Below are 23136 nucleotides of genomic sequence, written 5' to 3' on the forward strand. Positions count from 1 at the left end.
GTGGGTTCTCTATGTCAGCAGAGACTTCATGTGGAAAATATACTGTTTAAAGTATCATTCAACTGTAAAATAATCTAATGCTTGCATAAAGTAAACCTCATTGACTACCTTTTTAGCAAAAGCAGCTATGAATAAAATAGATGCTTTCTTGAAAAGCCTTTGAAACCTTGGGAAAACCCAGAACTCCTTCTGCCTGGAACTGTTCCTGAAACTCTGTTTTGTTCGGTTCTTCCTTTTTCTTTCCTACCTGCTTTCTAGCCAGCCTGTGCGCTGAGAAGCAAGGGCTGCTGCTTTGTGGTCGGTGTGGCACAGCACCAGCAAGGCTGGCACTCAGCATGTCCCCTTTAGCCCGAGGGAAACATGCACTAAAAGCCTGGAGAACTAGACGTGGGGCAGTGGAGACAACCTGCTGCTTCTGAGCCAGTTGTTTGTGCTGCTGCCGACTCTGCCCACTGCTCTTCCTGGGGAAGGGGCAAAAGTGCCTCTTTATTTGCTTACAGTGGTACCTCAGGGCTAAGCTGTCACCTGCATGCAGAGTCATTTGCAAACAGGCTGTATTGCTGGGGAGCAGAAATGTGGTTTTTTAAACTCTAAGCAGATTTATAGTCTGGTTTCCTGTCAGATCTTTGCATTTTCCTCTCCGCCCCTCCCAGCCTCTGACACATTTTTTCTTACTTTGTGTGTCGCTGTGCTCACTCTGGCACCAGTGCACCAGCTTCCTTCACTCCTGATTTTCCCTAAACTTTTGTCATTTTAGGGGCAAAAGGTTGTTTTGCTTCTTGTGTTTCCTTTACTTTTCCACCACTGCAGAGCACAAATAACCTCTCCAAGACTCCTGGAGAGACATCGCCAGTTGAATGGAGGCGACGTAGAGAGTTTCACCCTGCAGCAGCTGCAGCAAGACAGCCTGGTCACTCATGAGCACCCAAGGTAAGCAGCTGTCAGGTCAGCTCCACCTCACTGCTGACTAGGACAGCACTCGACTCTCATCGCTACAAGTTCCACTTTCACCTTTCACCTTTTTTGTGTTCTTTTTCAAAAGTATGTTTCTTTGAAAACAGTTGCGTTTGTGCCTTCCTTGCCCTCAACAGATCTCATTGTACTTTGCATGCATCGACATTTGGAGTTCAGCGTTCAGTGAGGTAAACAGGCTGTAGCTGGAAACGCAAACGTGTTCTTAAAGAAAGTGTGCACTTGGAAGGAGAGTTGAAATGGAGGTCTAGAGGGAGGATATGAAAGGACCGATCGTCAGCACTGGTCCCCAGGGAATTTCTTGTTCTTCCCATAGTGTGTTGTGCCCTAGTCTTTTCTTTAAATCTCTTCACTGGGGATTTATACTTTATGTTAACTAATAAAATATTTCTTCTTTTTTTTCTCTCTAATTTGTTCTTCTCACTTCCTTTATTCTTTTCTAACCTTAATGTATCTCTTATTTTTATACCTGTTTTTCATCAAGCATGTTTTCTGTGTGACAAACATGTCCCTTGTTTGATCCTTTCCCTCCGCTTTCTCTTTCTTGCCTGTGCAACAGACTGTACATCCTCCCCCATGTTTTTAATCTTTCTCTCCTTCCCCTCTGTTAGTTCCTTCTCTGTCTTGTGTTCCCCTTTCCCATTGTTCCTGTAGCTTCTCAGGCACTCTTCTACTTCCTACTTCATCCCCTTTCTCACGTACACAGCACACACTGCTGCCCTGCAAAGTTAGTTTTGCACATGCAGTGGTGTTGCCTCTCCAGTGAATTGTCCATGCACACACATGCTGCTTTCCTGTCTGTCCTTTCAGGTACATGTGTAGGATTTTCATATTTACAGGTTTGGAGATGCATCCCAAAATACAAGACTTTTATGCTTGCACAGCTTCCTTCCAATTATCAGGCTTGTATTTAGTCATTCACACACAACACAACAAATACCCACTGTCATCCTGACACTCCGTTTCTTTGTCTCACAGACAGAATTTTCTAACACCTATAACACATCATAGTTTCCTCTCCACTCATAAATACAGCGTGCCTTGACTTTGTGAATTCTGTCCCTTCTCTTCCCGTCATCCCACTCCTTCCTAAGTCCTTACTGCAACTCTCCACCCAGTTTCTCTGTCTGTTTTTGTCTCGATGTTGCTTTCACATCAGGAGGAACTACTGATGCAGATGGTCTTAGTCTCTGCTGTCTTCGCATCCCCACTGAGTACCTGTAGGGGAACTGGAGGAAGTATTGCAGTCTCTCAGCTCCTCTTTCCTTTGCAGAATATGCAAGCTGCAGCAGAGTAGGAGCTTAGAGATGGTACTGGAGGTACATGAAAAAATGGGAGATTACAATCCAAAATGTCTTTGGAAAACAGTAAAAATAGTTCTAGTTGATTGTAAGCCTTTTTTCTAAACTTCAAAACTTTTAAACTTCCTGCCCCAACAGCAGAAATTCTGGTCTGACTTTAGTTTAGTTTTTGTCCTGTGTGATTCCAGATCTCAGAGGTAGAGGTTCTCAACTCTAATGCTGTAGTGGGGGTAACTGTGCTCCTAGGATCTGGAAACAGCTCGTTTCTTTTATGCCAGATATATTGGTGAATCACCAAGATCAGGCATGGCTTAAAACTGCATCCAAGGACAGTATCTGGTATTATTCCTTGCTTAAGTTTGTAAGCCTCGAACCAGATGTAACAAATAAGTACATTTCTTTGATGAAGCCTTTTAGCCTCTCCTTCTTAAGCAGGACTGTTGAGACTGAAGATTTATTTCTAGGGATGTTCTGATGTGGGCTTTTGGGAACTGAATAAGGATCACTTATTAAACTCAGCTGAATTAATAAGACAATTATTATGTGGGAGAATTCTCTTAGCGATCTGTCCTGGTCTCTCAAATTGTCCATCTCCTTATGAGTGAAAGGAGCTTAAATTTTATGTTTGCAATTATAATATATCCTTTCTGATTCAGAGCTAGCAAACTGTGGCCTTTGAGCTGTAAGCATTCTCTGCTGAATACAAAAGCAGGTACATTAAAATATCTTTGTCTTTTGGATCTTGTGAAAAGTCCACAAGCCTAGAACAGTAAAATAAGATACAGGACCAGTATGACTCCTCCTTGCTCTGTTACAACTCATCTTGTGATGTGAAAAGTATTTGAGTTCCCTTTAGTCATTCTGCAAAACTTGTATGATGATTTTGTGCTTTGTTTTTTTCAGTATTCTGTGCCCCAATTGCTGGTTCTTTTTGTAAGGCCTTGATGTCTCCCAGAAATAAATTGGCTGAGACAACACCTCTTCTCTCCCTCCCTCTTTCTCTTCCTTTTTCTTTTTCATCATGATGTTGAATTAAAAATGGGCATTGTCATAGTTGGGTTGTGACAGTTGCAAGGGGACCTGGAGACAGAAATTCTTTTTGTGGGTGTGTTTGTGTCTAGTTTCTTGACTCATATGTCTGGCAGAGGAGAAATCTCAGCTGGAAAGAGCCTGGAAACTTTCCATCCTACCCAGAAAATTGCTATATTGTGGGGGCCAACCCGAGACCAGAAATAAAGAACCACATGTTTGACTCCCTGTTCTTACGTGAATAGTTACTTCCAACTAGATTTAACTCCAAATTAAGAGAAAAATAATCTTTCAATATGGGTGAAAAAAGAACCATCTGACTGCATGTCTCTGTTAAAATTAAAGGCAATTTGAACCTTCTCTAGAAGGATGCATCCCAAATAACTGGGTTATGCTGAAGAAATCTGAATGTGATCTACTAAATGACCTTGGTTTAGGTACTGTTAGTGGGTGAAATTTTTAATCAGATACATGGAATGGTTGCACATACAAAGAAATTTATAGAGATCCTTATTTCTCCCAATATTCTGCCTATATTATTGGAAGAGAACAAGCTACCCACTTTTTAGCAGATGTATCAGCTCTCTCTTTGATATTGAAATGCATGTGTCATGAAATACCAACGTTTTGCTTAGATGTGGTCATTAAGGTTGTGTAACTGATGGTGGAATTTGACCTATGGCAGCTTTTTTTTGCAAGTAGCCTCCATAGCAATCTAAACTTAAAAGGACAGGAATACGGGACTGGGTCTTGTGACTTTCAGACTGGAGGGTAAAACCATAAAACTTGCAAAATTTAGTCGAGTTTTGCCACTGATATCCATGAGAAATGATTTTTGTCTTGGCTGTTTTGTCACTGCTCTCTGTAGGATTTGCATTCTCAGAACACTGTCCACTTTGCTGAGAATACACTATCTGCAGCAAATCTGCAATTCCTTTTGCAGAACAAATGATGGGGTTCTCTCAGGTGTACCTGTAATAAGATTCTCCATCTCCTCCCTTTCCCCAAACTCTCTCTTAAGTGCTGCTTTCACCCTCTAGTCTGGGTCAGTTATTTAATGGCAATGAACATTTTCAGGAAGGTAACCTTTCTGCTTGTGATTTGTTCAAGGACTCTGGAATTATAATGGTTGCTGTCAAATGTATATAATTGGTCTCCGTGGCACACATCCAGCGAGTGATAAAAGCTTCTTTCTCTCTACTTCTTTAGTCTGTTCTCTCCCTATATTACCCTCTCACTTTTGCTCCTCTCAGGCAAAATGAGAATACAGTGCCAGTCTGTTTCAAGTACAATTTGACAAAACGGTACATCTGCCACATACCCAGTCATGGTGTGTCCCAGCTGTGGGCAGTGGATTACTTCTTGGCTGGAGGTTCTCATACTGACTTTAGTTAAGCATAAAGGTCTTCTCTGAACTTTGATTTTGAACACCTCTCTCCATAATCTTCTGCTAAATATTTGGGCTCTAGGAATGGTGGTATTTTGCGAGTACCATGAATTCACATGCTTAACGATCTACAGGGGGTGCATTTAACATTTTACCAGTGGGTAAGGCCTTTGTACTTTACAAAAGGCAAACACAGAGGGTTTCCTTTCACAGCTCATAAAAGCATGTTACTAATAGCACCAAAAGCTGGCAATGTGTTTTGCATTGTCTGCTGTCCTTGCTGAATGTGTAGTGAAGGAATATTCCTGTTATGTTAGTCCCGCAAAAGCTGTTTTATCTCCAGTGCTGCATGGGGCGTTACTTTCTAACGCTGTCTACTTCAGTGAATCTGTTTAGCAACTCAAGAGAAAAGAGAAATTTGTCAAATCTCACTGGAAATCTATCAGAAATGTCAAACAAACTGCTATAACATTCTGGTTTTGTCAGGAGGATAAATGCATATACAGCTGTGTATGTGATATTATTTGTCGTAATTGTTGCCTCAGTGAATTTGTCTGTGTAAAGTAACATTGTGTAGTATTAACGGATATGTTTGTTCTGGTCCCTGAGGCCAGTTTGGCCTTACACAGACACTTCTAATTTGCCCAAGTCTGATAGTCAGCCCTGGGTTTTGTAGTTCAGGGAGGAATGCAGCCTCCGTGTAACCAGTGGAGGGATTCCCATTGGTCTCCAGTGCTGGTTCTTTGCTGACAAATTTTCCTCAGGTTGTAATTGAGGCACTGAAGAGTGAATTTAGCATAAGTTTTCTGTTTAAAATGGGATAAGGATTTTTCTCCATTTGAATGCAGAAAAAGCTGTATGCTAGCAGTACATATATGGTTATCATTAGCAGTTAATGGATTGTTTCCACTTCAGTTTTTACAGCTCTATATGTGTATAAACATTTCTAATCTAGCTGTGCCCATACTTGAAATCAGTATGAGTATGCTTAATAGGTTGTTACACACATTTAATATATTTGAGCACAGAAGTCAATTCCTCCAGGGTTTAAAATGCCAATAAAGAAACGTTTCAAATGCTCCCCTCTGTGAACTGGGAACCCTGAGCAAACTGGGAAAGCACCCGAAGGTTGCTTCAACTTTTTTTCTAAAGATTACACCAAACACACTTCACTTCTAAACTGCAGTGCAACTGGCAACTGAATCTTTTCTCGTTGATCATGAACTGAAAGATTGTCACAATTATAAGATCATTTGAAGGCTTTTGGCTTTTAACATCTCAATTAAAATACCAGTGACCTATACCACCCACTGACCAAACTGGTCTGTTGAGTGAAGTCCGTGTTTGAAAGAACGGTTCCTCCCTGGTTGCAATTTTGCATGGATCCTCTCCCAAGTCTGCTGGTGCAGCCCAGCCACAGTGTCTGTCCAGCAGCTGCTGCCTGTGTCGTTGCTTCTGAGTTTTGTCTGAATCACAGAATCATTGAGGTTGGAAAAGACCCTTAAGGTCATTGAGTCCAACTGTTAACCCAGCACTGCTGGGTCCAACACGACACTGTGTCCCTGAGCGCCGCATCAAGGTATTTGCCATTCCATATATTTTTCATAGTTTATGATGATGTACTTAGTGAGATCATCAAACTAATTTCTATAATGACTTACTAACTGCAAATACATAATTCCACAAGATTTTACACCCTCTTTACTATTGCTGAGCTGATTTTTCTCCTGGTAAAAAAAATTCAAGCTTAAGACAAGACTGCTCTTTGCTACTACACTGCTAGTCTTCCTTCACAGTTCCTGCCAAAACAAGTCAGAATAAGTCTCAATATTTAATTCTTTAAGATGACTTCAGGTGTGTTTGATCCTTCCAGTAGCATTTTCCTGTATTTCCAGTTACATATTTTTCAGAAAGACCCAAGACTAATATGTTTTATTGTAGAAGGTTTAATTTCCTTCTGTCTTTTATTCTCTCATTTTTTTTTTTAATTTATGCCATGAAAGATATCAATGCAGTATGAAACAAAAACTATTTAAACTTTTGTGTTAGGACAGAAAAGAGTGTGTTTTTCTTCTGCTTTAGTTGTTAGAAAAAAGTGAAGGAGTATTATATTTCCTGTAAGGCTGGAAACACTGAATCATTTTTTTCTTTTAATTTGCAAGTCTGTGATCTGAAGGAAAAGTGATACTTGGCATTTTCATATGGAGTGTTACACTACGAAACTGTGGGTTTGTGACTTGCTCGTATCCATAGTGAGAGCAGTATCCAGGCAGTTTTGCTGGATTAAATGCGATTGACAGCAACACTTTCACTGAACTGCTGAGCGACTAGGGTTGCACACCTGGGACAGCAGTGTCTAGCTCAATAGTTACTTCAGAAGCTGTGTGAGTATCAGGAAGGACTGAACTTTCTCACCTGCAAAGAACAATTGGAAAATGCTAGGTCTGAGAAGAAATGGTCGGAATTTGAATGGCATTTTGAAAGCTGTGAATTTAATTGCAAGCTCCTGTATGCTGTAGAACTTTCTGCAATGCAGGAAAATGCAAACTCACTGCAATTGCGTTGTTATAACATGATAACAGTGCGTAAATCCAAAGCCATTTGAGCAGGATACTATTAGAAATACTGCATGCAAACCTATTAAATAGCTAATGCCATCAGCATATATCTAAGTACAGTCTCTGCCCAAAGGGACTAGAACAATAAAGATAATTTGAACATTCAACTCCTGTGAGGAAAGAACACAAGAAAAGGCAGAGGGTGGTTTGTTGTTATTTTGTCCTCACAGGACATCCTGAGTCCTCTCTACCTTCAGTCTAACACGTCTGTCTGACTTGTCTGACTTGTCGTGTTCAATATCTCCTTTCCTCTTCCTCTCCGATTCTGATCACCATCCCATATAGGGTAGTTTCATCAGGTGAGTGAAGATATCTAGCAAACTTCTCTCTATACAGCGTACTTTAGAACTGAATGTATCTGTCACCTCCGGTTTGTGACTGATCCTAAGGGAAATGAAGCAATGCATCAAGCACAGCAATTAAAAAAAAATAAGAACTCGGAGGGAAGGCAGGGATAGGCCACTTTGCTTTAGCAAGGTTTTTAGACCTCATTGAAAAAGTCATATTTTTATCTTGGAGATTTTTCCGCTTCTTTTCTTTCCTCTTGTGGAGACTACTTAATACATCCAGCTGGCTCTAGTGGTACAGGTCATTCAGGTTGCTGTGCTGTGTTTCAGACAACGTGGTCCAAAACTGATCCTCTGGTCCTGCCTGTAGAGCCGTTGTAAAGAGCTGGATCAGAGCATCAGGCTCTGTGGGCTGTGCAAGGCCACATCCTGGCATTCTGTGTTATGCTCCACACATCTAGAAGTAGGTTACTTCCCACCTTCCTCTGCCACTCAGGTGGAGGCAGTGAGCTTCATAGTCTCAGACAAGAAATTTGTTCTGCCGTGAATTTGGCCTTACACAGGCCCAAGAGGAGACAGACATGCAGCTCTCTGCTGCCCAAACCAGCAAGCCTTATTTCCTCCAGAGAAAAACGTAGCGAGTTGAGTAGATGCCTTCAGATGGTTGGATGGTTATGAGCTACCAGCTGGACCATGCTGTCCTGAAAAGGAATGACAACGTTTTTGGCGAAGTGGTAGAAGTTTGCATATAAGAATCCAAAAGGAGCATAGGGTTATTGCTTTGAACTTGCTTTATTCTTTAAAAATACGCGTTGCCAGAATTATCCATTTCAGATCCTCAAACTGTGGAGTCAGAAAGTTCAATTCCTTTTTTTCCTTGCTAGGGTGAGTGACACTATAAATATTAGAAAGAAATCGAAGAATTACTCCAGAAATTTGAACTGGGGTAAGTCTGATTTACAGAGACTGACATCACCACTCCACTGAAGATACCAGGACTGTGCATATCAGTCATTTGAAGAAAGCTGGTAGTTCTTACTCAGCTCACCTCACTGTTCACCACATCACCCCAACTGCTAATAAAATGTCCAGTGTTTTCCAAGTCAGTCTTGACAATAACATCTCAGGGTTGTGGCTGTTTGCTGTTGCAAGTGATTGTAACTTGCACTTTTGAAAACAGGACATAGGTAAATTGGGATCTTTTTGCAATTTTTTACCATTTTTTTAATATATTAAATATTTTTTCAAAGACAAAGAACATAAATGCTGGGAAAGTGAAATACCAGTCGTCTTTCTTTACAGCTTCCTTACTTCCAAGCAGCAGGGACACTAGGACAGAAAGGGCTAATTTTAGAGGAGAGAAAGGGTCAGGATGGCAAAATAAGGCATGCGGTTCTCCTTCCGTACTTCTTTCTCAGAGCCAACATTTTTCCTGCTGTATGCCAGGAGGAAAGTGCAGACAGAGCATAGAAAATGAACTGTGTCTGAAGAGGCCTCTTGTTGGTTTCCTTCAGAACATAGACTGTCACTGGGAGACTTTCAGATGAGAGATGGAGGGAGATGCTCTAGGTATGGCAGGGCAGTTGATCATCAGAACCTGTAGACTGTGCCCTTGGTCTCGGCAATGTGGATATCTGAGTATCATTTACTTACTCTGCTAAACCTTACAACTGGTATGAAAATACTGCTGTACTCATTGGCAGCTGCCCTGAAAACTGAACAGTACTTTTAAAGTGTTATGAGAACCTCAAGAGAAAATTGATGTGACAGCATCCAAGAAAGCTTCACTGTCCCCAGATTGCTCCTGCCTTACTACACAGAACGTTGCTTGATGTATACCTTCTGCTTTCCATTATTGATAATGGAGACGTGCTGGTTGTGTAGCATTGCAAAGCAGTAAGCTTTTATAGAGCTGCAACCATGTTCTTGGATGTTTCAAGCTTCCAAGTCACATCAGGGAGTGTACAAGAATTAGAAAGCTTCCCATCCCTAACCAGAACAGCACTAATAAAGCCCTTTTTATGACAGTTACTCCAGAAGCTTTTCTAGTAATTCAGGAATAATTAATAATTACTTGCTCTCAGGACAGGTCCCGTAGATACTTCCTCCCACAACTAACTTGCTATGAACAATTTCGGTGTGAGAATAAGGAGAAAGTACAGTTTTGTGGTTACTGCAGCTCATCAGCCCTTGCAGAGCTCTCCCACGGTACTTGCTCACTTCTCACAGTCCTCTCTTCTGTGATGTTCTGTATTTTGTGCTCCCTCACTGAGGCACCTCGTGGAGCAACTGCAGAAGAACTCCTGTCCCTGCCTTCGCTCAGGCAGTGTCTGCGCTGCTGTGAAGGGAGATGTACTGGTGTAGCCCTCCCATACAGGCGTGGCGGGGCAAAGACAGATCCACAGCTCCTGTCCACTCAACTCCAGAGGGAAGGTGGCAGGGGTAGCTCACAGTAGGGGAGTTTCACCCAGTAACACCAACATCAGTGCTGAGGTCAGCCTAGGACATACCTTCTAGGAATGCTAACAATGAAAAGGCTGGACACATTTCCTATTTTAAAGAGGCTTTTAAAATTCTCTATATGCTTCCTTTAAAAAAATTTCCTTTAATCTTTCTGATGTTTGCAGCACCCTGGAGAATAATACGAGTTCTTTTTTCAGTTGATGAGTGTATTGCTTTTATAGGATTTGAAACACTTACTGCCCTGGGTAGCTTATGACAAAATAGGACTTTGAATTCAGATTCAACTTGCTCTGTCTTGCTTCTGTTTCTAATCCAGTGTGAACCTTACCTATTGTTATTTTGTATTCCGCGTGACGCTATATCATGCTAGAGTCATTACTGCTGTAGAAGATAGAAGGGCTTTGCCATCAAAGAAGGAAACCTCTGAACACAGCACAGAGTTCTTAAAAGATTTGAAACTTGAGTGGAGGAAAGCAGGAGTTAAATTGGCTCCTGCATAACAGTTGTTTTGTTTTACGCTTCACGTTCCAACCCTGTGCCTAATTCCTCAGTCTTGTCTTCTGCGGTGACTTCATTAGCAATGAGATGCTAATTAAATTTCATATTTACGATTAGAAAATAAAATCATTGGACCTTTTTTAAATAGATTTTTATGAGTTTTGGCTCAGTTAGCTGAGTCAGCAGTATAGATTCTGCAAGGCTGAACTTACCGGCTTTGAAAAAAAAAGATAAATAGAGCAAATAATGGTGGAAGGAGAGTCTAATCTAAAAATTCATATAGTTTCTACACTGTATTGAATTTTGGGCATAAGAAAAATAATTTTGTTTTTGTTCCTCATAGACAGAAATATTGTTAGTCATGTAGAAGGAATTCTTCTTTTCTTATGTCTCAGAGGCTTCAAAGCTTAAAATTTCATCCAGTTCTTAAAATCTCAATTGTAGTCGGAGACAAGATGCTGAAGAGATTGATGCATCAGCAGTGCTTACCACCACCTTGTAGCTAGCAAAATATTTATTTCATGGATCCAGAAGGGTTAGAATTAACACAGGTAAACACTGACACACATCTGCCCTCTTTTCTATGGAATGTGTACTAGTGGAGAACAATACTGAAGAATCAGAACTACTTAAATACGGCTGCCAGCCAGATTTATAGGTGCTCTATAGAGCAGTTCGCTATTCATGTAAAAATTAGCACCTCGCAAAGCTTTAAAGGCCCATTTTTCAAACACTTAGAGTTTGAAGAATGCTTGTTGCAAAAAGATTTTTGAAAGAGATCAGCTTCAATTTAAGCGTGAAAGAAAGACCTGATTTTTAAAAGTCCTTAACACTCAGCAACTCTGTGATTCATAACGCTATCTTATCCCACACTCTGAGGCAAGTCTTGCAAAAATCTGGCCATTTATTTTGATGCCTAAATGCCACCTACGCACTCTGAAAATCTGACCCTAATTATGAGTTGTGCCCTTGAGTAGGAACGAGAAATTGGGGAAATCAATCCTCAGGTGTGGGAGCCATTTCCTAGAGCTCATATTGCATGTAACCTTACTTCATACACAAATACAACACTGCATTTAAAACAAAAGCTTTTTTGCACATTCTGCAAATGCTTGTGTTCTTAGCTTGTGACACTTGATGTTGCGATGTACAATTAATGGAGACAGCACATAAGGAATCATTATGCTTCAGGGCGTAAGTTAGGACAATAAAACAAAACTTCCACTGATTTTTAGTCGGTTACCACCCTCTCCTAAAGATCAGGATTTGGGTGCGTATAAACCTGCAAATCTTGCTTTTGTAATATTGTTTGTAGATGCTGTTTTAACAGCAGCTGCCTGTGCTTAAAGACTGGGATCCTTACAGATGGAGTGTAATTCTGGCATCGCTTTACACTTGCTGTTTTCACAAATATCTATTTCCACAGTCAGCAGAGAATTCAATAAAATTCTCATACTTCTCCTTATGTTTACTCACTCTCAAGAACCACATCCAGGTGAAGATGGATAGTCAGGTCTCTTGCTATTTTAGTACTTCGCTTCTTTGGTCTTTTGAAAAAATACATGTTAACCATGAAATGAACTGGTCAGAGTTTCCTGATGAGACCAGAGTTTGGTCTTTTCCAACGGTTAGTTTTGTCTTCTGGGATAAATTTTCCACACGAAAGCTTTACAGCATTTTATTCCATATCATCAGAGCAATGGATCTAGTTACGGAGAAAGCAATGGAAGATGCTTAATTCCTCCTTGCAATGCTTTGAAGGTAGGAAATGAAGAATTTCCAAGTGTTTGGTATTATCTTATCCCCAAGACAGTAAGATAAGGTCATAGAGAGGTTACCACTTACAGCAATAAAGTACATTCCTGTTGAGTAAAGAATCAGCAAATTTTTGCTTTCTATTGCTATAGAAATGACTTAAAGGAGCCCTTAAGTGAATTGTCTCTCTGTTTTCCTTTCCTACTCTTCATTTCAGGCCTTACAGTGAGGCTTCTTTGGTGGCAGGATTGTTAATGAAACCCGGCTGTATTACCTGCAGGAAAGGCGGACCTGTTTGAGAGATTCCTCAGGTCCTTCCTGCTCCAGCCGGAGCACACAGCTCTCCGTGGCTATGAGAACACTTCCTCTGAGGCTTTCCTCTGCAATGGGCTCGTATTTGAAAGTTACTCATAACCTCTGTTCAGAAGAAAAGGGAAGTAAGGCAGCCCCCAGCACCTTTCTCTCTGCTATATATAGACAGTAAGTTAGAGAGGGGATGGTGGGTGTATGTTTCCGGAGCCATGTGACGCAGTCCCGCAACACTGGTGCAAGAAGAGAGAGGACACAGAGCGAGAAAAGGTGACCAGAAAGCATAAGTGGGAAAAAATCTGTTCATAAGACCAGTACAACCACTTGCATGTGAAAGGAGAATTCTAATTTCCAGCAGTAAAACAGCAAGCTCCTTCTGATTCCTGGTGAGGTTTTGTCCTTCCTAAGCCAGGCTGCTTGTGATCTATTGCAGACTTTTTCTTGTCAGATGGAATCCAGTTGTCTTCCTTGTGTTTTGTGCTCTGCTGCCCGAGTCGTTCATGCAGCTTTAAGCAAGCTTACAAGAAGGATTTTGTCACTGAGTGTGACATCAAGGACTATGGCAGTCTGTGACTAGGAGTGAGGCTTACTTCTTCCAGTGGCTTTGAGGTGGAAAGACAACAGGGATTTGTTACATAAAGCACATATGTCATTCTTCAAGCCCCAGTTGAACTTGCAAAACAGGAGTCTGTTCTTTAGAATTAGAGTCTATTTTAAATTAATAGCTGCAAAGAGGTCACGGAATGGAAGAAGGTATAGATATCTATTCTATCTGTGTGAAGTTGTGTGTTCACATACAATGTACAAAATGTATATGTGAATCGTAGCAGTCATCACCCTTGGGAGACTGGACAGTGTTTGATCCAACAGAACATATTGTCAGCATTTAAGAGCTAAAGGTGAATGAATATGTCTTCACAGAGCTAGGTGGGGAGCTAATATACTTCTGCATAGTGTGTGAGGGACTTAGCTGTACTGTGTTCTCATGCCAATCAATGCATGCTGCTGTTATAATGCAGTAAACAGTTTGCATGTGGCTTATTTTTCGCGTGTTTGTAGTAGTATTGTTTGTTAAGGTTGATATCGATATGAGGGTTATGACAGCTGGCTTCTTACATGTTCATTCTTTGTATTTTGTGTGTTTTGACTAACCGTAGGATTCTTAAGGTAGGGTTCTGTTTTATTTTCCTGCCATGTCATAAAGCCTGCTATATGAAATATTATTTTCCAACTTTCTTGGACCGTGGTGAATTAGAGTGAGATTATCTGACAGTATTCAAGACTAGAGTATAACTTTTTCTGTTGTAAGAGCGGCCTACACATTTACTGTCAGTTGTTGCTGAATTTGGAGACAGGTAAACTAGAGTGCAGTTCTCCCATCTGATGTGTTCTGCATTGTCCTTTGTTTGGAGATGAGAGTATCACCTACAAAGGATCATCACCTGATTGCATGGAAGATGTTTTTCTCTGTTTTCTGTAATTTTTTAAACTCAAGTAACATAACAGTCTGTAGAAAGTTTCAATTTTTAAAATAAACGGACCAAGTACCATTTTTATGTGACACAGCTACACTTCTTTCTCTTTTCGTTTTGTGTGACTCATAGTATTAATAGAAGTGAGGTGCGGGTAACACCAATGAGATCCAGGCTACCTGCGCAAAGGTTATGAGTTTCATATGTGTGTCTCAGCTAATGAATCTTTGTCCTTAGCAGGTTTTTATGTAGCTGAATCTATGCAAATCCCTTACAAACATTGGCTCTCCGTACCAAGGAATGTGCTGAGTTTGGTAATGTGAGCACGCATTTACTGGGCCCTAACCTATGGTCATCAAATCCATTTGCATGTTTGGGCAACTTTAATTTTTAATTCAGACTCCTCCTAATCACACAGTACTATACGCTTGCCCCCGGTTGTGCCTCCTCCTCCTGAGTGAGAATCTCATTATCAATTGTAAAACCAGAATGAGTCAGTCTCAAGAAAAAATTAACCTGGGACCTGGTAATAACTTCTGAAGCATTTGTTGGACCAGCATTCTCATGAGCCCTCAGCAGCCTGAGGATGACAGCTTCCTTTTTTTAGATCGTGGCTTTTAGCACACGTTAGTTGAAAGGAAATGCTCATGTCAGTAGCTAATGCTGCACTCGAGAGAAAAAAAGACCAGCTATTTAAACATATTTGTACTACGCTAGTACAGTGATTTCTGTTGTCCTCATCATCATGCGTAACAGGATGGAGAATGTGTAGATTAAAGCATTTATTAAATGTCAGGCTTTCAGCTCTCCACTGCTACTTTGCAAATCTTTTAAAATAGATGCACTAAATTCCTGTGGTAAATTATTTATTTAAATTATTGCGCCATTATCTTGATTTGCACGCTGAGAACTAACACTAATTTCTAATGTGGCAGGATCTGTGGCAAGGCCTTCCCTATTTATCCCTTCATTTGCTTTACACCCCACATTCCTTCCCTTTGCTTTTACTAGGGCCTTTCTTGTTCTCATGTCTACCTCACTTCTGTTCCTCACTTCGATTTTGTTGAGTTCCCCTTTCTGTAACTTTTTTTCCTTTTTTATGTTTCCTTTTCCCTTGACCTCACCATTTTTCATCCCCCAAATCTCATATCTCTCTCTCTCTCTCTCTCCTCGTCAGTTTTTTTCCTCCATCTCAAATTGCTCACCTCTTCCATTTCTCACTTATTTTCACATGTATTATCATTTAATAATAGTAGTAGTAACAGTTTCTGAAATCTGGCTATCAGATTCTTAAACAATATGGACAAACAGAATAATAGCCATCTAATCACCAGTGTAGATGTTGCCATCTGAAGGGGCAGATCTCTCCCCATTGACCCTAGAGGGAAGCTAAGCGACTAGTAGTGGCTAGACACCCATCTTTAGGAGGCGTTCTAAGGTAGAAGTATAAAATGGTGGAATGAAGCGTTGAACAGACCATTTTCCATTTGCTAGAGAGGAACTAGATTTCAAAGTTAAACTAGATGCCTAATTCAAATTGGTGAGATTAATTCACCTTCTAAATTTGCTTCTCTGTCAGTAGTGTTTAGATGGTATGTTATTGAGGAAGCTAGAAGCATCTTCACTGTATGTAGAAAATAGTGGTGTGTAGAAAAATGACAGTCATCAAAACATAATTTAATCTATTTGTAGAGGAGGATTTTTAGATTTTCTTTGTTTATTATTGGTAATATATGTTCTCCAACCAAATCTGATTGGACATTGCATGTTCGAGGCAGCACAGTCTGCTGTTGGTTTGCTATTGAGACAAAACAAGTCATTTCCTTCCTGTGTGATAAGATGATAAGAACTCTTAAGTTCTAAAGCTGGCAGACTTACAGAAGGTGTAGACTAGATAGTCTCACTAGATGGAGTGCAAAAAGGGAAAGCACAGACCTCAGCCTTTTATGAAACATCATTACAGGATCCTAATAGGTATTACTGCACTGATTGAGGTCGTTTGCAACCATATTTCATTGGTCAAAACAATACTCTTAATGTGTAAATAGTTTTTTCCTCCAGAAAGTGGTAAGTATTTAATAGAATTTCATATGTGATTTCAAAAGCAGATAAAAGCTAGCAGTGCTAAGTGTAGTATTCAGTGCAAGGAATGTTCAGCTCTTAAGCAATATTATCCTGCAATATTGAAAAACTTGCGTACCTTTGCATACAATGTTTTCTGGTTTAGGTGATGTTGGGTGTACTGTTGGGTGTACTGACTAACAATACTGATAATTGATCCGTGCTTTATGTATGCGTTACCCTTTCTTTTTTTCTGAGATGGAGTTTTATATGGATCCGTTTATAGGAGAGTAAATAAGGGCAAAGGAAGAGATAATTAGAGTTCCTAGCATATTAATTCTTCTGGCCCTCTTCTGTTAGGACAGAAATAGTGATTAGAGAGAGACAAATCTCTGATTCATTCTGTTGCTTTCTCTTTTCCTAGAGCAGAGATACTGAGTAAGAGTAATGTAATAGAATTTTTCATTCCTTTTTCTCATTGTTGAGCTAATAGTTATGAAAATGAGGGGAATTTTCTTTCTCTCTTCTGCTTGTACAAGGAAGATGAATATGCCTCCAGAACTCTTTGAACCAGTTAGGGAATTCATTTTGGTTGCTTCCGTCCCTCTTCTGTTCAGAAAATGGGAGCAGTATTTATGACTATGGGTATGATCTGGCATCACTGGAGCTCTAGCTTTACCTCATGGAAGCCTTGCAAGTCTGCTAGTGTTTTCGGGGGGGGGGGTGGGGGGGTGGGGGGTAGGTTCTGTGTAACAGGAAGATTGAATCCGTGAAATTGAACAGAATACTTCTGTGCAAAAATAATCCTATTTTGTGTTTAAAGCTTCCTGCTCTTCTATTACTTTGGTATCTCTTATTCTATATTTTTCTTTTATATTTTGTTGAAACTGTGGCTTTCAGTAAGCTGGTTGAATCTTTTATATAAAGAAGGGGTTCTGATATATACAAATGGTTCTTTCTATATACAGCCAGTGTGACCTAAAACAGAAATACAGCCCAGTCCATCCAGCAGTGCTGCTGGCTTCAGAAAGTATTCTAAGGCCTGAAAATCTGAAGTAATGAAACTGCACTAATTATAAATGTTTTTCTAGGGCTTTCCCGTCTTGGTGGTTCCAAGTACTTTGCAGTCACTAATTAACAAGTCCTACCTTGTCGTACAAATGCTTCTTACTGGCCTTGTTTTCAGGTGGGGACACTGAGGTAGAAAGAATGAATATAAAGAGCAAATTCTTATAGGCAGATGAGAACTCTGTATCCTCTCCTTTGGGAGACCAGATTTAAGCACCTTTATGGAAAAAAATTGCACGTATAGGTAAGCAATTTTATTCTTCTTATTCAATGTGTAAGCCTTTTGAAAGTGGTTCTCAATACCACAGAACATCCAGCAGTGCAGCCAACATAATTGGAAACTGCTGGCATTCAGCGTTTCAGAAAGCCAGGAGTGCAAGTAGAGCTCTCCTGTCCTTAAGCAAAGGAATATAATTTCCTTATCGCACTTTAAACTGTGTCTTTCCTCTAAAATTAAAAATAGCTCTAAATCCCATTGTGGTTTTGTGGTTCTTTGACATTATAAATCTGTATATATCCATACAAGCAGCTTTTGAGAAAATCATCCTGTTGTTATACTTCACCATGTGAGGTGCTATTCAGACTCGAGGGAGAAAAGTTATTGCCCCATGAAATATAGAGAAATGCACAGAAAGCAGATGTAATACAATGCCCTCAAAATCTTGAGGATAATTATATATGCAGTTTTAAAGTGCTATTTTCATCTTTATTTTTGTTTTAAAGTGTGATAATGTATCTGTAATCCTTTCCTGGTTTATATACACGTATTTAGTATTTAACATAAACTTCCGTTCTTATTAACTTGTAATTTGCACAAACATTCTGTGTGTTGTGGTTTCTTTTTAAATACTCCCAGTCTGTGAACATCTGTGACAAATGCAGAAGTCCAAAACATTAAAATAGATCACTGCTTCCAAAATAAACTTCCTCTTGCTTCTCAGCACGAGGAAAGCACCATTTTTTCCTATTTCACAAAGAGGGTATCAAGAAATCAGAAAACCTAGCCGAAGCCTGCATTTGCAGTCTGTTACATGGCGATTTCTCGGTATCGACAGGCTAACAAGAATTCAGAGCAAGGGGATGCAAATAATTAAATGGCTGAAGGGTTAATTTCTGCACCATCATGAAATGAATCACAAAAAAATGAAGCTTTAGATGTGACCTGATGATGAGCGCTCTATAGAACCCCTGGTTCTGAAGCCTGCAGGCTTTATTCCCTTGATCAGTGGAGAGTGTCACTGACATATGAAAGTGTGGAGTCTGAGTGAGAACAGAGAACAGATTTAACGGCAAGGTGATCTGTTCAGTTGAAAAATATAACAAAAAAAATAGCAAACACATAGAAAGATTCATTTGTGTGTGACAGCCAGGAGAAGGATAGTCCCTGAGAGAGAAAAGGAGATGAGGGGAGTACAGTGTTTCTTTTAATGAAAAAAGGGATTCTCTCTTTTATTTGTCTGCATCTACAGAGGCCTTTGAAATAGATGGGACTAGCTAAGATTATTACTGGATTACTATCTCCTGCAGTTAAAAGCTGTTTTGTATACTAACTGCTGAAAGGAGCAGCAGGAGAGCAATTTTTTAACTGCCGTGGTGATTCTTACTTCTTTTTGGTTAATGTCTGTTAACGTCAGCCCAAGTCTGGGACTTCACACCTGTGATTTGTAATGGGCGTTGTAGTATTTCTATGACATATCACAACTTCTGAATGTGTTAGGTTACAACTCCAGAAGTGTTGGGATCAGAAACTAGATAATGGGAATAAAGATCAGATTAAATAAGTGATTACACATTTGAAAATATTTTAAATCTGTCATTTTTAATTTTATAAGCGAAAACTTTTCTGCAGTGTCATCCACAGGAAGGAAGGACAGAAACAGGGAATAAGGCCTTTTAAATAACTAGAAAATGCATGTGCTTGCTGCTGAAAATCCTTTAAAATGAAAGCCACTAATACAATACCTTTATTGGCTTCCCACTGAGTTTCAGTTGTCACATCTGTTTTTTGACCAGCACAACAAAATTTCAACCAATCACAAGCATTTTATTTCCTAATTATATTAAATACTAAATCAAAGACATATTTGCTCACTCAGAAGGGTGCTGTACTAATATCCGCGGTCTGTTGCTACTATCTCTGGAACAGCTCCACAAGGCAGTGGAGTCACGTGGGGGTTAAACTCTTAGACCAGTCTGGCCAAAGAAACCCAACAGAGGCAACACCACAAGCTCTAGGAAAGAAAGGAGCGCTCCCCACGACACAGCAGTGATCCCTGAGAGGTGATGAACAGCACACTGCGTCAGGACACAGCTTAGCTGTGCTTCTGGTAGGGCATTTCCAAGGGGGAAATCCAAAGAAAGCAAAAGGGAGATTCTGAAATTCCTATGTGGCAGTGAAGGACCCCTGCATTAGATGTTGTTCCTAAGGCCTTGCTCCTGATCATAGACTGTGTTTAACAGGAGTTTGGTACCAGATATCTCCTTTCAAAATTCTTAGCCACTCAGGCAATATACTTACTACTTTCCCATTAAACATTATGTCCCCAAAATAACAGTATGGATGTATTATGCCCATACACGAGGGACTATTTGATGAAGGTATTTTTAATGTCAGATGAAAAGATGTATTCTTGTTGAGAATTACGCTGATGAGTGAACTCTTCTTTAAATCATTTAGTGGAGAAATCCCTTACGAATGTCCTGAGGGAACTGCTGACAGTGTGTAATAATTTCTGGTTCGGTTCTGCAGCAGATTACAAGATGTCTTGCATTTTATGAAATTTGGTAAAGTGCTTCTTTTGCGCTCTGAGGTCCATCTGTGAGCTTCCTGGTATGCTCCCCAAAATTAAAGGGGCTGCAACACACCTTTATTTGATGCAATAGATAGCTGTGGCTGCAAGATGACTAAAGGTTCTGTGTGACCTTCTGCTTTACTGCCTTCTACTCCCAGAAGTTCAGCTTCTCCAATTATGTAGTGTTTGTTGAATTCACCTCTGAAGTGAAATACAGCTATTTTCAGAATGGAGAGTAAGGTTCATGAGAATGTATGTGTACTTCAGATGAAGCTATTTCACCTTTAGCATTCCTCCCACTGCTACCTACTTTATATACCTTCCTCTATTGTTTTGCCTTTATACCGTTCATTACCGCAGTCTCTTCTTCACCACACGTAAATACTGGCGTTTGAAAAGAATTTCATCCAGTTTGTGAGGAATTCATAAGATCAGAGAGATTTCCCATACCTACAGTCATGCCCCCATGGTTCTGGATCCCACTGAGCAGACCTGGTCTTCCTTGCCCTCTGACAACTGTTGTCTCTCCCGACCCATTTAATAGCAGTCATTGGAGTAATGATGTCTGCATGCAAGCAGCAGGACAAATGCTAAATAAGTGGTTCCTAAGATGTGAAACTACAAAGAAAAGAACTCTGGGAAAGCTACTGGAGTACAGGAGATGAACAAAACCCCTGGCAGTACTCCCCTAGCCTGTCCAGAGTATGATGAACCTACCCAAACTTTTCTCATACAGACTGAAACCCAGCCAAAGATTTTGGACAATTTGGGAAGGCCTTTGAAAGCATCAAGCAAAAAGCACATATTTTTGTAGGACTATTCTGTATTTCATTATGACAGAACACTGACGAACACATTATTTAGCAGATTAGTGCTTTTGGTTTTAGCTTCCAAAAGGAGGAGTTAACAGCCCCTGGCTATACAGGTTCATAGCTGGTTTTGCCCAGCAATGTTCAGTGTAACACAGGCTGCATTGCAGTTCCTAAAGTTGGAAGTTGAGGAAATTGCAATGCAATGGAGAGAACTCTCCTGGTCTGTGTTGCTTTTGAGGTCTTTAGTTACTGATTACCAGCAAAAGCTCATAAAGTCCAGCTCTCATCTCATATGACCTAAGAACTACACATTCTTCTTATGCCAAGGTCTCTGATGGGGTAAAATAACTCTTGAAATAGAAGCTTATCTTCCTTGCGCTACCTGGATGACAAGATCTTGAGAGCTAGAGTGCAAAAGTAAGACTTGTTTCAAAGGTTAACATCTATTACAGAATTAAGACAGGAAGATTTTTGCAAAGTTTCTTTACTCTTAACTATAGTACAAGTTTTCTCACCTCGTTGTTGCCTGCCTTGTAACCTTTTCTAATGAGGTGGTTGCAAATTAGGAGTTGGCAGGAAATTGCTTAGCAAGCACTCAGAAATCATATGATAGTATTTGCATGAGTCAAGAACATTTCCAGACTTCAGAGATACAATGCGCATACTTACTCGCTCATGTGGAGAAAGGCAGATTCCTAACTGCCAGATACTTGCCTCGATGTCCACACATCAGTCAATCTGTACACAGCGCAGAAGGCAGACATACCTACCAGCTTGCTTAGGAGTTAACTGTTCTTGTGGTGCAGCCATTTACATGCGTTGGCTCATCACATATATGCAGGTTAAAATGCAGGTTCAAACCGGTACAGCTGAGAGGAACAAAGGAGGTGAGAACAAAAGCCTTAGTTGCCTGCAGCAAGTTATTTTTTATTTCTTTTTTCTTTGCTCTGAGCTCTGCATGTTTGTACCCTTTCTTGCATTGCACCGTGTCCTTTACTATTGCTTCTATTATGAAGAGGGATTCTCTACCTTGTAGAGACCTTCATGGAGTTAGCTGAGCTGCAGATTCATCACTGGAGAGCAATATGCAATAGTTCATAGGCTCAAGATAGCGTTTCTCTGAACTGTCACTTTCCAGATGAGCTGTGGACAGGCTGCACTTCAGTTCAAACAGTTTCAATATAGGGCAAATTCAGCATTAGTCAGAAGTGATTCTAAGCTCATCCTATGTGACATGGAAGCACAAAAGGTAACAGGATAGAAACTGTCCTATTTGATGTTCATTTTCCAACTGTTTCCCTTGTTAAGGAGGAGAGCCAGAGATGGATGACTGCCTGGAGACACTGAAAGATGAGGAGGAAGCTTTGTGGGAGAACGTAGAATGCAACCGGCACATGCTGAGCCGGTACATCAATCCAGCCAAACTGACCCCCTACTTACGGCAGTGCAAAGTAATTGATGAGCAAGATGAGGATGAGGTGCTTAACTCACTTATGCTGCCCTCCAAAATCAACCGAGCAGGTAACGATTTCATGATAGGCTACATCTGCACCCCTATCTGAATAGTATTATTTTGCTGAGCCAGGAGGGAGCCTGTATCAAATCACAGATTATCAAATGGAAACCCTGTATCTCATTTAGAGGAGATTCAATGTAAAGGGGGGAATCTGCGGCTGCTATTTTGATAAAAATGACTCTTCCCAGTGCTGGGCTCATGGGGTTCATATTCCCATCAAAGGCCTGGCAAGTATTTCAGTTAACACAAGCAGCAGCCACTGCCATTCCAAGAATAGGTTTTCAGCTGTCTTGCCGTGCTTCATGATTTGTCACTGAAGGGTCTGCCATCCCAGTGTTTCAGCACTGCTTGGTAAAGGCTGCACTGAATAACGCGTCTTTTGAAATTTCTGTTCCAGAGACCAATTTGCCTGCACTCCTTCAGAATAATGATCAGCACAAACATAAAGAATACGTGGCATTACTTTATGAGTTCAGCTGAACTCAATTAATCAGCCAGATTTTCCACAGTGCGTTGCTGTGGCAGAGACGAACCTTAAGCAGATTTGACTTCAGGGGTAGAGCACTTGCTTACGCTGCTCATAGTGCTGGAATGTCACCTCTCTCCCTCTCTGTTCTCTGTACTTAGGCCGACTGCTGGACATTCTCCACACCAAGGGCCAAAGGGGCTATGTAGTTTTCTTAGAAAGCCTCGAGTTTTACTACCCAGAACTCTACAAACTGGTGACAGGGAAAGAACCTACACGGAGATTTTCCACTATTGTTGGTGAGTAGAATCAATCCCAAAGGAGCCTGTT

At 40.4% G+C, this 23136-nt stretch overlaps 1 protein-coding gene across 2 annotated transcripts in view; it reads left to right on the top strand.

The window, feature by feature from the left end:
* Window positions 1-497: 497 nt before the first annotated feature.
* CARD11 (caspase recruitment domain family member 11) overlaps window positions 498-23136 on the top strand; it is a 46902-nt gene continuing 24263 nt past the window's right edge. Inside the window, exons 1-4 of one of the 2 annotated variants that reach the window (XM_080382374.1) lie at window positions 498-930; window positions 17339-17464; window positions 22133-22345; window positions 22968-23105. In XM_080382374.1, the coding sequence (XP_080238500.1) occupies window positions 22147-22345; window positions 22968-23105 (337 nt within the window). In that variant the 5' untranslated portion in view covers window positions 498-930; window positions 17339-17464; window positions 22133-22146. The remainder of the gene's footprint in view (window positions 931-17338; window positions 17465-22132; window positions 22346-22967; window positions 23106-23136) is intronic. The other variant, XM_080382373.1, reaches the window with a different exon arrangement.

Source organism: Falco punctatus (genome assembly GCF_963210335.1).
Source record: "Falco punctatus genome assembly, chromosome: 4".
Taxonomy (NCBI): domain Eukaryota; kingdom Metazoa; phylum Chordata; class Aves; order Falconiformes; family Falconidae; genus Falco; species Falco punctatus.